At 43.8% G+C, this 14,144-nt stretch overlaps 1 protein-coding gene across 4 annotated transcripts in view; it reads left to right on the top strand.

Moving 5' to 3' along the window:
- Positions 1-13,581, top strand: part of DLC1 (DLC1 Rho GTPase activating protein) — a 183,927-nt gene extending 170,346 nt beyond the window's left edge. For all 4 annotated transcript variants that reach the window (XM_054566098.1, XM_054566096.1, XM_054566097.1 and 1 more), the window contains exons 6-14: positions 286-462; positions 3,511-3,670; positions 3,791-3,989; positions 5,522-5,735; positions 7,450-7,564; positions 8,100-8,318; positions 9,134-9,351; positions 10,098-10,271; positions 11,052-13,581. In XM_054566098.1, coding sequence (XP_054422073.1) covers positions 286-462; positions 3,511-3,670; positions 3,791-3,989; positions 5,522-5,735; positions 7,450-7,564; positions 8,100-8,318; positions 9,134-9,351; positions 10,098-10,271; positions 11,052-11,172 — 1,597 coding nt within the window. In that variant the 3' untranslated portion in view covers positions 11,173-13,581. The remainder of the gene's footprint in view (positions 1-285; positions 463-3,510; positions 3,671-3,790; positions 3,990-5,521; positions 5,736-7,449; positions 7,565-8,099; positions 8,319-9,133; positions 9,352-10,097; positions 10,272-11,051) is intronic.
- The last annotated feature ends 563 nt before the right edge of the window (positions 13,582-14,144 follow it).

Below are 14,144 nucleotides of genomic sequence, written 5' to 3'. Positions count from 1 at the left end.
CTAAGAAAGAGGCAGACCAGGAAATCCTAACATCCCCAAAGAATGGATATTGTTTAATGGGAATATGAAGTAAGTTCTGTGGGTGGCTGTACAACAGCATAAATGTACTTAATGCCCCTGAACTGTACTCTTAAAACATGGTTAAGATAGTAAACGTTATGTTACTTTCAACATGAGTCCTCTTGGTTCCTGAGATAAGATGCCAGTGAGCAGCCCACTGCTGACCTCGCGGCTGCCTGCGAAAAGCCGTGAACTCCCTGACTTTGCCCCGCTCTTGTCTTGCAGGCACAGGTTGCGGTGGCACAGCTTCCAGAGCTCTCATCGGCCGAGCTTGAACTCTGTATCACTGCAGATTAACTGCCAGTCGGTGGCCCAGATGAACCTGCTGCAGAAGTACTCACTCCTGAAGTTGACTGCCCTGCTGGAGAAATACACACCTTCCAATAAGCATGGTTTCAGCTGGTAAGAGTTTGAACCGCTCCGTGAACAGCAACTGGAGGTGTTTTCGGTCAGCTCCTGAGGCTGTCCCTACACTGAGTGTATGACAGTCCTATCTTTTTAATATCTTTAGCGTGCCATCCTAATGCAGCCATTCTTTGCCTTGTTGAGGCCAGGATTGGTTGATGAGTTTTCAGCTCTCCGAGTGACAAATTGTCAGTTGATGGGACGAGAAGGCATCACTCTTCATCAGCTTGTTCAGGTGCCTCCTTCCCAGAGATAGGAATACTCCAGTATAGGTAAATATACGTACAGTATCAGGTCATATGAGGTCTGTCCAGAAGGCATCCAGCCATGTCATAGGGAAAATAGAGACATTTACTGAAGAAAATACAAGAAACACTGTACACAGGGCAATGACGCCTCAGTTCCCTTCAAAGTTGGACCTCACACAGTTCACCCAATCGCCATCAGCTGCCCCACCATATTTTCCTGAATCTCATCAACGGTCTGAAATCTCTTCCCCTTCAAAGGTGATTTTAGTTTTGGCAAAAGCCAGAAGTTGCAGGGCACTGAATCTGAGCTGTAGTGGGGCTGAGTTACCCAGGTGATTTGATGTTTCACCAACAAACTGCATGAGACCTGATGGATGACGGGGCGGGAAGGGAGGGGGGTTGTCGCAATGAAACTGCCAATCACCAGCTGCCCGTAGCTGAAGGCTTCTGAGGCATCTGAATAGTTTCCTCGGAGGAATGTTCAAGCTTAAGACAAAATTTGATGCAGATTCGTTGCTTGACTCAGTCATTGAATGCAATGACCACACAGTACAGATGTTCACTCAGTGGGTCTGCTGCCCCCACTGACCAGTACAGTGAGGTCGTCATTGTTCATGCAGGCGCATTCCAGTGCACTCTCCTTGGCTGCCAGGTTATATCGATGCCACGCAAACCGTTCCCATTATATTAACAGTGGCTGGACTTTTTCCGGATAGACCCCATATTTTGGAAAGAAGGGAAAATGTGAAGGTCATAAGATGTTATCAGACAAACTTTAAAATGCTTCGTGTACAATACATGGCTTTAAAAATTCTAGTGTATGTTTTTAGAAAGCATTTTGATGTGACTCTTTACAGCATCACTCAAAAGTCTGTGCTAAAAAGGGTTTAGGTTATGTTTTTTCCAACAAAAACTCTTAACATGGTGATTAATCTGAGAAATTCACTAGTCTAAGATATAGAATAAAATACACATGAAGATAAAATTTATCTGATGTACTGTCCATAATTATTTAGAAAAATACAGCCCTTGATGTATATAACTGTTGAGCTGGGTGGGTCATGGGTATGACCTAATATGTGCCTATCTTAATTTTTTTACTATCAGTGCAAAACAGAAATGTCTCTAGATTGACATCCCAGCGCATTCCACAGTGTCAGCTGGGTATCCTTAAGTCTTGTCACTAATCTGAGTGTTTATTCTCCAACTGCACAACTACTGTTTTGCTAAAAATGGAGGAGCAAGTATTTCAGTAGCAGAACTCTGTAGCAAACCAGAGTGGCTGGAGAGCCAGCAGAACAGCGTAACTGGGCTCCCCTCTCCCCAGGACTCGTAGTGAGTTTAACTTCAGCATCAAAGCACCTCCTGTTCAAAGGCTGTTATTATGTGAGCCTTGCTAAATACAGAAGTTGTTTGTTCTGAATGACAGAAATAAGTATTGACCGGTTTATCCCCACATGCTTCAGATTCTCGGTGGAGATCGTAATGTGTTCTTTGCACATTCCGCTGCTGGGCTTTGCTCCTCCGACAAAGCGAGTATTATGCACACTTATAGCCATGACACCGTATACTTAACTGTATGGAAATACAAATTTGGCCCTGCGTTTTAGTTTTACCTTTCCTGGAGCTATAAACAGTACCACGTCGTGGCTGTTGGGCAGTCCTCAGAAGTCATGGCGGTCTGTCTCCTGCTATGTTCCTCTTGTGCGGAGAGTCATATTTCCCTGCTGGCTATTTAAAACTGCATATTTTACATTCTTATTTCGGAGTTGTCCACCCCCCTTGCCACCAAACCCTCAAGAATCTGAAAGTCCATAATGCTTTTTGAGTTCTGGTCAGTTTTTCCAGTGAGTCAAAACCAAATGTAAAAGCCTCACATTGTGGGACCCACGGAATAGGGAGAAATTCGACACAAAATTCTTTTCCTGTTGGTCCTGGCCCTTTCTTACCTCATTCACAGAGGTCGTTTGTAGACCGTGACAGCGTTAAATGAGTGACAGTAGTTTCCTGCTGTTGCATATACTGCTGGGGCTGGACCTGGTTTCAATACCCCAGGGAGCAGGAGCCCAGCTACAAAACCCTCCTTGTTCTATTCTGTCGTCTTTAGACACCTGAAGATGTTATATTCTCCAGGCTCATCAGCTGGAGGATTTATTGGACTTCAGGTCATAAGCTTGGTCGCACTGTGGAGCTCTGGAGTTGGTTGTTCTATGTTTGACCAGCATCATGTATTTGCTGTTTGTCATCCAGCCTTACCTGATCCCTTTTACCCCAAACACTTTGGTCCTCATCAAGAACTTAGAAACGATCCTTGTCCATTTTCATGACAAAGGGGAGCTCGTTTTCAAACTCTGTTGTGAAGCATCTCGTTAGGATCTCGCCTGTTGTTTTCTGCTTCTATTCCTTCCTATGCTGCCATTTTGAAGGAAGCCCGTCAGTTCCCTTAAGAATATAGACCCAGTTCTCAGGGTTAACAGTATCAGAATCACCAACTGAGGAAATGTGACTGGTCTCACAGCCCCAGCTCTGAGGAGATCTATAACACTGTCCAGTGGGGCTGTCTGGGGTGGTGGAAATGTTCTAAATTTGCACAGTCGAATATGGTAGCTATTGGCCACAAATGTCTAGTGAGTGCTTGAAAGGTGACTAATACAACTCAGGAACTGATTTTCCAGTTTTAATTTAAATTTAAATAGCTGCCTTCATAGCACAGGTCCCATGGGATTTACCTTCGGAGATGGACAAGGGCAGACAGAGAAGTAAACATGTCATCTTCCCCGCCATGTTCTTTAAATAGGGCTGTGCCCAAGTTCATGAAGAGGATCAAGGTTCCAGACTACAAGGACCGGAATGTGTTCGGGGTCCCTCTGACCATCAACGTGCAGCGCACAGGTCAGCCCCTGCCCCAGAGCATTCAGCAAGCCATGCGCTACCTCCGCAACCATTGCCTGGACCAGGTGAGAGCCGCTGCCGGCAGGTCCCGCTCAATCGCGGGAGCTCAGATGTGTGCTTCCTTTTCTAGTTCTGCGGTGACGATGTTGTTTTCACCTTGACACTTAATGTTTTTCTTCCAACAGGTTGGTCTCTTCAGAAAATCAGGTGTTAAATCCCGGATTCAGGCGCTACGCCAGATGAACGAAAGTGCCATAGATTGTGTCAACTACGAGGGACAGTCTGCCTATGACGTGGCAGACATGTTGAAGCAGTATTTTCGAGATCTGCCTGAGCCCCTAATGACCAACAAACTCTCGGAAACCTTCCTACAGATCTACCAATGTAAGTGTTCTTTGATCTGGACGCTGTTGGAGGTGGGAAGATGGGACCAGCTGGTGGCCGCTTGGAAACATATGTCATCAGTTTATTCCCGGCCTCCTCATTTGTGGAATAAGTTTCTGTAGATTTATGGAATAGCACGAAAATAAATTTCCCTTGTCACCATTCTCTGATTACTGAAGCAGTGGTCCATCTTTACATTCTGATCCTAGAGATTCTCCTTTCCCTGCTTTCTAGAACAGGGCTCTCTAAGAAGCCTAAAAGGGCAGGCACAGAAATCTCTCTGCCTCATCTATGGAAATTTCAGTCACGTCACATCTCTCCAGCAGGACCTGTTATGTTTAAAATTTCACAGGTGTCTCAGTGTTTTGTCTTGATGTAAAATGAATAAATAATCTTTCTCTGTTATTCATCTCAGCTTCTGCCAGAAATACTTGGGAAAACAATACCCATGCCCTTCTTACTTTTAAGTAAAGCTTAAAGCAAACAGTTATCTAAATTAATGATCAAGATCAGGATTATAGCTTTTACAGCCATGTGTTTTTCTTGGCTGAGTGTAGGATTACAGCAGTGTAATTTGAAAGCAGCTTCTCTCCGCGCTCAAATTGTCTTGAGCTGGCGCGTTGGACTTTATTTTATGAGAAATGGAGCTGGTCTGGATTATTTCATTATTTGTTTCATCCTTTCAGATTTTATGAAAACACAGGTCACATTTTCCCCACCAAGGTATTTGTTATGTATTGTAACCATGGAGCTGTTTAATCAGTTTGTCCTATGGAGCTGCATTTGAGTGACTTGATTTTTCCACCACATGCCTTTTTAAAAGAAAGATTTGCCTGGAAAGGGAGACCTGAGGTTTGGGTTCAGCATTTTCTACATGTGTATTAGTTTATGGGTCGAGTTCTCAAGCATGTCTTTTTATAAGAGCCTCTCAGTAGGCTTTCGAAAACTTAGAGAAATCACTAGTCCACTACGTCTGTCGTTTCAGTTGACTGAATAATTGAGCAGCTCCCCTTTCCCTTTCCGAGAACGAGCAGATCAGTTAAAATTATGAGAGTCCCCGGAGATACTCAACGTTCTGTAAGAAATGCTAAGAAATCTCAGTTTTTACCCTCTTATGCATATCGTAGACAAGATTTTTCCTTGAAACTGAACAAACGCATAAGTGTATAATATTTTCAGTAATGGAGAACGGTAAATTAAGGATTTCTAAAAAGTCCTTAGAAAAGAAAAGGTGTTCTGAACACTAAACAAACAGGCCTCATCTGGAGTTGAACTCTGAGGTGGATTGAGGAGTATATTGGCATTGTGGGTGTTTAAAATATTTTAACTCCTCTACTGGCAGGAAATACTTGAGGGTAGTGACGCTGGCGCAACCCTAATTTCTTCCATATTAACCTCGAGTACACTTTCTGCAAGTGCTTGTTCAGGACTGGGCTGAGGTCTTTGATGCTGCTGTGTTTGCTTTGGGACATTTCCTTGCAATGCACATGGAAAATCACTGTGCTGACGGGGAAAATGCTGGTGTTGTGCAGATGTGCCCAAGGACCAGCGCCTCCAGGCGATCAAGGCCGCCATTATGCTCCTGCCCGACGAGAACCGGGAGGTGCTACAGACGCTCCTTTATTTCTTGAGTGATGTCACAGCAGCTGTGAAGGAGAACCAGATGACTCCAACCAACCTGGCCGTGTGCTTAGCGCCTTCCCTCTTCCACCTCAACACCTTGAAGAGAGAGAATTCTTCGCCCAGGTACGAGGCACAGATGCGCGCGCATGCGTCCTTGGGCAGCCTGAGGCTGCCTCCCTCTCCTTGTGGGCTGTCCCCATGGTCTCGTGCGATTCATACCTAAATTAGGCAACGAGCGGTTGGGCCTTCTTCCTTCACAGCCCATGTACCTCTCCTGCCCTCCTCACTCCTTTGTTAGCCCCGGGGTATGACTTCTTGAGCAGTGTAGTCACAGAGGAGAGATATTAGGGTCCATGCTTCACCATGGAGGCTGCTCACCCCCATGTTCCCAGGGTCCTCTGTAACCTTGTCATCATGCCCACTGCCAGCAAAGTCACACAGATTCACTGAACAGCTGGATGGGGGCTGAGAGCTTCGCTGCCTTGGCTCCTGCGTGGCCAGGAAAGCCAAGCTCCTTGAAAGGAAGTCACCGCGTCTAGAAAGAACAAAGGAGACGGTTGAGCCTCAAAGTTAGCACCTGGTCTGAGCAGATGGCTTGCAGAGTTTCTCCTTAGATGTCTGTGAGGTGGGAGGGGCTGTAGAAGAAGTCGGAGAATCTGGGGAAAAAACAAAGGCGGGTGTTTGACCGGTGCTTCTGCTGTCGCTGGCACGGGACTGCACCCTTGACATTCATTAAATTCTCATTTGATCCTCACAACAGTCGTAGCAGGTGAAGATAACGGTGGTATCTGTTTCACATAAGAGGAGAGTGGGACTGCGGGGAAGGTCAGTTAAGTAAGTTGATGGCCGGTGTCCGAATGGCAGAGCCGGTTGGAGCTTCTGACTGACGTGAATATTTCACATAAAGGCCTTATAGTGCAATGTGTGACAAGAGAGTCACTAACTGGATGGCCCCACCTGCCAGATCCATGCAGCTGATCCTGTTCCTTCAGCTCCAGAGGAATTGGACGAATATTTCTTAGCTAGGAGCTTGGGACCTAGTTGTGCTAGGTGAAGTAGCTTTGCTTCTGAAAGGAACGCGGTGCTTAAATATCAACTAGTCCTGACTGCTGATGAGACATTCCAGTTTCAATGGGATGGAGAACAGGGATGAGCAGAGGAGAGAGCTCAGATAAGATGAAGGCCCTTTAGGAAACAATGAATTTCCCCCTCACCTTTGCAAGGGGTCCTGTTTATTTAAACTGGGAAGAATAGTGACACTGTTTACCCCAGTGCCTCCCACCACAAGCTGCCCTATTTAAATAAGAATCTGTTTAAAGTGATCGTTTTAAATAGCCTAGATTTCATTGAAAATAGTCTCTTTCATAGTTTTTGTGTGTTGTTGATAAAACTGAAAAATTCTAATGACTGAAGTAAAGCTCTCTTTTCTTTTTTAAAGTTTTATGGGAGACAATTTATAATATTAGTTTTAATTTTTTTAAGTATTATTAATTTTTAGAGAGAAGGGAAGGGAAGGAGAAAGAGAGGGAGAGAAACATTGATGTGCAAGGGAGACATCGATCAATTAATTGCCTCTCGCACACCCCCAGCTGGGAACCTGGCCCACAACCCCAGCATGTGCCCGGACTGGGCATCGAACCAGTGATCTTTTGGTTCACAGGCCGGCACTCAAATCCACTGAGCCACACCAGCCAGGGCTAAAGCTCTCTTGAACCTTTGATAACAGATGAGCTCCAGTGAAATGGTTTATTTCTCTCCTTTAGATTTCCACAACAAACACACTGATTTTTAAATATATAAATATTTGAAGCTTCCCCCTCCTATTTCTTCTGCCTAGGGTAATGCAAAGAAAACAAAGTTTGGGCAAACCAGATCAGAAAGATTTGAATGAAAACCTGGCTGCCACTCAAGGCCTGGCCCATATGATTGCTGAGTGCAAGAAGCTTTTCCAGGTAAGGAGTTGGGAAATTTTGCTGTTTGTTAAGGATAATATGAATAGGAACAAAATCTTAAGTGCAATACTTGTTCTTATCTTACCAAAAGATAATTTCCCCAGCTGGAGGTTGTATACACAACCCAAGAATGTCATTATATATAAGCTCATTGCAGTTAGTACGTGTAATAAAATTGCCTACTTCCACATCCACTAAAAGCAACAAATGATATGAAATAAATTCTGTATCTGAGAAATGTGCCTTCATCAATGTAAGCCCTATTTTAGTCACTTATTCTGCTACTGTGATTTTCAAAGATACCTTACACAATCGTAAGCTGTTTAGATGCCTTTTTTAGGAAGATTGTTTGCATCCTTGTCCTACCCGGTGAGGTGGGCGGGGACTTCCTCCATCTGCTGGAAACAGGACCGGACTGCCTCCACCGCTGTGAGGATCCAGTCCATTGTTTCTGCCCTGGCACTTCCGTTGATGGGCAACGGGAACGCACACAGGTGGACCAATCTCTCCTTTGGGTCTCTCGTGCCCCTCACAGGTTCCTGAGGAAATGAGTCGATGTCGCAATTCCTACACCGAACAAGAGCTGAAACCCCTCACTCTGGAAGCATTAGGACGCCTTTGTAATGACGAGTCAGCTGACTACCAGCACTTCCTCCAGGACTGCATGGACAATCTATTTAAGGAGGTCAAAGAGAAGTTTAAAGGTTGGGTCAGCTACTCTACATCTGAGCAGGCTGAGCTGTCCTATAAGAAGGTATGTCATCTCCCTGTCATCGGCCAGTTGAGTTCCAGGGATCAGGACTGGGGTTCATCAGAGTTGAGACCCCATTACCAGTATAGCTGTCCATGGGGGTCTGGCACCCATTTCCTTTCTTGTAGAGCTAGGCAGGCTGGCATTCGGATACCCCAGGGAAAAGTGGAAACCGGCTCCATGGGAACCCTCATCTAACACTTGTCAGGGGAATCAGCCAGTCCGTGCAGTGCCACTGACTGGCATAGGATCACACAAGAGCCCTGGAATGTGTTACCAGTGGTATTGGGCTTTGGGGTCTTAATATAGCCTGCTTTGACTTTGCTATAATTTGGTCAGAATCCCCTTGCGCATTCCACTCTACTGTTGGGCCTTTAACGAGCAGGCAGCACTTGGGGGAGAAATGCACTTGTTGGGACTGAAAGCCCTATGAGGGCAGGCGCATGCTGTATGGCTTAGCAGGACACGCCCGTGGCAGGTATTTGTTCATACTGTCTCTCCCACCCTAAAAAGAAATAAACCCTGAGTGCCCCCTGGGGGGCGGTGCAGGCTTAGGGGTGCAAATCACGGACCCTCCTTCATGGTGTTGACCCTAATATGGGTCCCAGGAAGGCAGATGGAACACTTGTGACCTGAAGTGACACCAGTGGTTCCCTTCACTCTGGCCTACCCTTGAATATTCTCAGTGATGGCAGCCTGTTAAAGCCATAGATGGTTATTGGCTTCTAAACAGAGCACCATGTACCCAGCTAGCAACCTGCCTTCAAAGCCTAGGTATGTGAATTGTCTTAGCACCGAAAATTGTGTACTCTTATCAGGTGAGCGAAGGACCCCCTCTAAGACTTTGGAGGTCAACCATCGAAGTCCCTGCTATGCCGGAGGACATCTTAAAGCGCCTACTTAAAGAGCAGCACCTCTGGGATGTGGATCTATTGGATGCCAAAGTGATTGAAATCCTGGACAGTCAAACTGAAATATACCAGTATGTCCAAAACAGTATGGCTCCCCATCCTGCTCGTGACTACGTTGTTTTGAGGTAAGATCTTCCTCATTGATTATTGCAGCAAGGATGAGCCTGTAGATCACTGAATATTGTCTAATGGTAAAATTACTTAAAATAGAATGTATGTCTCCATAAAAGTGTTGAACCCTTGCAAGTAAGGAAAATGTTTCTACTTTTATTCCAATAGTGGGTTCATCCCTGAAATGGTGTAGACTGTTTTGGAATTAAACTCCGAAAGAGAGGCGCGTTCCATTGACTCTGCTCATTGGTGACAGATGCTTGCCCCTTTTAAGACTGATGTTCTTGTTAGAAATAGTGAAGGATGCATAAGCCAGGAAATAACATTTGGGTTCCAAGTGAGCTGTGGTTAAAGCTGATTTATATCTAATTCCTAACTCTCTGGAAACATTATTGAAAGAGGAATTCCAAAAATCTTTGAGGAATTGACACATCGTTAGTCCAGAACTTTTCCAACAGAGTCACACTCATTTAGATGCTCCTGCTCTGATGCAGTTGTGAAATGTAAAAGCAGTTTTCGGTCACACTTCAGATTGGTTCTCTTTGAAAGCACCGACCGTGCGGGCACGTGCCCCCGCTGGAGACGGGGCTCCGTAAGGAATTATCACTCAGAGTCCTTGCATAGTAGTCCAGCGGATGCCGTCTGCACAAGGCCGGGCCGCCGCCGACCCTGTCCCTCCGCCGTCTCTTAAGAATAAGGCCGCATTTTCAACCTGGCTTCCAGGAAATGTTATGTTTTCCTTCTGGTTCTGTCTCTGTAGGACGTGGAGGACTAATTTACCCAAGGGGGCCTGCGCCCTCTTACTCACCTCTGTGGATCACGACCGGGCTCCTGTGGTGGGGGTGCGGGCCAACGTGCTCCTGTCCAGGTATCTGATCGAACCCTGCGGGTCGGGGAAGTCCAAACTCACCTACATGTGCAGAGCTGACCTAAGGTACGTTCTCATCCTGACTTTGTGACGTGGTGAGGGTCATGAAGAAGACTGAGACTTTTTGTGTGATGCAAAGAATGGTTTAAATGAATACATGTGGTGTCTTGTGGCAAGATACCCTGTGAAGAGTGCTGCTGAGCACGTAACACCTTCGTGTTTCCTGGCCTTGGATACCGCTTCCCAATGTTGATCCTTTAGAAAATACGGCCCTGCAGTAATGTGCACATTGTGGTTCTGCCATGAATGTAAAGCCACAGGAAATGAGAGTCTGAACTAGCAAGCAGATGTTTCTCATTTTATAGTCAAAGGTGTCTGAATAATGTGATATGCCCCTGTAGTAATTAAGCAGCCCTGTATTCTTTGCTATAGATGAGTGTGTTATTCGTTTCAGAAAATTAGTGAAATTCAGCATTACTGACCAAAAAAAAAAAAAAAGTGACCCTCTGAAAGCTCTCTCCAGAGTGGCTCTCGGGTTAAATAAATTCTCATTTAAAATCTCTACACCTCAGGACTTCTGCAAGTATCCGTGTGCTCTGTGTCTGTTCTGTATGCCAGAGCTTTCCCTGAACAGTTTTACTCAATATCTGGATTCAATATGTCACTTCCTGACAAACTTCCAGTTCCCAGGGTGCAGCAGAGGTGCCGGGGGTTCCCTTGGAACACTAAGGGTGATCTTTACTCACATGTGCTGCTCGGGAAATGGACGTACGTTTGAAACGCCCTTCAGCTAGTTTCTGGGCCTTCCAACTTGAAGAATTCATCCGCTCTTCCTTTCTGTCCTAGGGGCCACATGCCAGAGTGGTACACGAAATCCTTTGGACATTTGTGTGCGGCGGAAGTTGTAAAGATCCGAGACTCTTTCTGTAACCAGAACGCTGACACCAAAGACACCAAATCCAGGTGATTACGGAGGCAGAGCAACTGTGTCCACCGTCTGGGTGTTTGTTTCTAGAACCCTTGCCAGTCCTTGGGGAAAAAAGGTTCTGCGTCTAATCCTGAAACAAAAGTACACATTGACTGTAGCGATTTGATGCATTTTTAAAGCTGCTTCCTGTTTATTGAAGGTCTGTGTTATAGATCTTGACTGGAATATATAAGACTGTGCAAAAAAAATGTATTCTTATGCGAATTGCTTCTGAGAAGCAAAACTATAAATACATTGCAGAAGATAATGAAGATACTTTGTTCTCTTGTGATATTGGTGTATGTGTACCTTTGTCATTTTATTTGCAACGTGTTGAGGGACTGGTGTATCCACTGGAATAGTTGGTACTCTTTGACATGTTTTCTCACTGAGATGAGCAAAGAAAGGTTTGCACAGAGAAGTGTGTGTATGTTTGTTTGTTGCTGGTTGAATGGCAGAGATGTATAAGGTGGGATGCAGTGTCTGGCACACTGAGACGCTTCCAAGAAAGATATTGGTGCATCGGATTCAGTTTAACTTGGAATATCTGACTACCCATGGATCCACCCAGAAAGAGAACCCCATTATTTTGGGGAGTTGGACAGCCTACCCTTCTCCATTTTTTTTCTGAGTTATTAAACAGAATCTTCTTTCAAACTCTTTACCTGAAAAATAATTGTAGTAAATTTACTCTGATAACCCATTTCAAACACAGTTTATCTCTAGATCTGATTGCAAATAGTGACGTTGTTTTTCACCAGAGTAGATTAGTTAAGGAATGAAAACAACTCCTTACTAGTTCTAAAGCAGTTTTGCTTTGGTTTTTCTAAAAAGTTGAAATGTCAAAACTAAACCCTCTACCCTTTACTCTTGAGTCAAGCATCAAAACGTTTTTACTTGTCACGAATCTTTACATTTTTATATTTATAACAGAAATTCTTTAAGACACACTATGCATGGGAACATAGGAAATATGTATGTGTCAAGGAAATCCCTGTTAATTTAACGCAACCACAAAGGTTGTTTGTAAATTGTTATTAACAGCATTTCTGAAAGCTGAACAGTTTTATTAATTGGAGTGACCTTAAAAACAAATAGGTTTTCAGGTTTTGACCTTGTTTTTGCTTTGTTTTCCCTTTATTTTCTTTTCCTTTATAATGATGCTGTTGGAATATATTTTAGTGGTATTGGCAAATAGTTATCATAGTAAAAAAAAACACCAAACAAAAGGCAAGTACAGCACAGTTTTTTGGAAGGGTGGTCTTTATTCAGGTTTTACTGTAATGGTAAAGACTGACTTAAGAGGCAGTATTAGTGAATTTATTTAGTATGGATCAAAGTGAATAATGTATGAGTGAGAGTTGTAAGAAGGATTTTTATTTTGTTATAAAAGAATTTAGTTACCATTGTCAGTGTTATTTCAAAGGTTCTTTGAAGAATTGGCGGGAACAGAGTGTTACAAGTTGAGTATTTTGGATATCAGTGTTCCTCATGAAGATATACTTGTATATTCAATTTTAATGGCTTTCAGATTTGTAAGATTATATGTTGTATATACCATTCTATTAAGACACATGTCCACATGTCCACTGTGCTTTCAAACATAGATTAAGCATGATAAAGATTATTATTTAAAATATACTTGTATTTATACCTCAGATAATCTTTTGGGTTTTGTACCTCAAGGCTTTTTTTTTCCTAATGTAAATACACTTTTCATGAATACAGTCTAAGAGAAAAAAATAAATAAAAGAAGAGGTTTATAATGTGCTCTGTATCTGTACAGAATATAATCGATAAGTGCACTATTAAATGTTTAAGGGAAAAGTCTGGCCTGCTCTCCTTTGTACTGACTGCATCTCTCGCCCGCCCTGAAAACCATGGACTGCAAGGCATGTCATTCTAGCATCAACCCAAGTGAAAACATAGAATCGCTGAAGGAAAAATCAGACTGCAAAGCATTCCAAGGCCAAACTGCAGCTGAGCCACTCGCTAACAAACAGGAAACCCTGGCGAAGGTTCGGGAAGCACGGAGATACTCTCCGAAGGCCGCTAGGAAATGATGCTGAGAAAGTTACAAGAACAAGCGCCAGCTACAGAAAGATGCTCACAAGCAAAGCCAAGGTCACCGATTCATTCCACAAAAGGTCTTTTTCCCACTGTTTGGCTTTCCTGTCGAAAGGATTTCTACCATATTTGACAAGAGGAGGTTTCAAAGGATGTGAACATTTGCAAGAACTCTGCTTGCGTGACCTAGGGTGATACTGCCACAACTTACTAATTGTGACCAATGGCCTAGACTGTAAGCTCTTTGAGGGCAGGGCTCTTTTCCTGCACATCTTTATACTCCCCTGCAACAGCTTTCAGTGTTTTGTACTTGTAGGCACCTAATAAATTTATTATTTGCTAAATGGGATTGATTGAATTAGCTTCTGTTATTTGAAAAGGAAGGAAATCAAGGATGCGCCTGTATTAAGCCCTCCCTTTGGCTCATCACTGCCCATGTTGAGACTGGAAATTGTTAAACCATATGGAACTTTAAACTAGCAAAGATGCACAGATACTGTGTATATATGGACGCTATGGATGCTGGTTCTAAATTTCAGTTCTTTACGATGGAAGTGTAACCAATTGCATTTCTCAGATAAAATGTGATGTTGATCTTAGAAGAGGTTTGGTTTTTGACAGATATTCACTGTGAGCATAGAGAAGGGGAAAAAGCCACCTTCATTATAATTTTTAAAAAGACACAACCAGACTGAAGGCTTTTTTTCATTTGCTTCTCTCTCCAGACCTAGTTTCTGCAGGGCTGAATGAAATCAAAGTATCTTGGGCCTGAAATCCTAATATTTCAGTTTGAACACTTCTGAAGTCACGAGTTACTAATGGGCTTCATGAAGTTACCAGGATGGAGGTGATGCTCTCGGGCAGCAGGTAGACTTACGTGGTTTGGGTGGCCCCATCAACTTATT

This window comes from Pteronotus mesoamericanus, unplaced genomic scaffold, assembly GCF_021234165.1.
Source record: "Pteronotus mesoamericanus isolate MK-2021 breed Mesoamerican mustached bat unplaced genomic scaffold, CSHL_Meso_final contig_169, whole genome shotgun sequence".
NCBI classification, from domain to species: domain Eukaryota; kingdom Metazoa; phylum Chordata; class Mammalia; order Chiroptera; family Mormoopidae; genus Pteronotus; species Pteronotus mesoamericanus.
The sequence above is the reverse complement of the archived record's forward strand: the minus strand, read 5'-3'. Positions and strand labels throughout refer to the sequence as shown.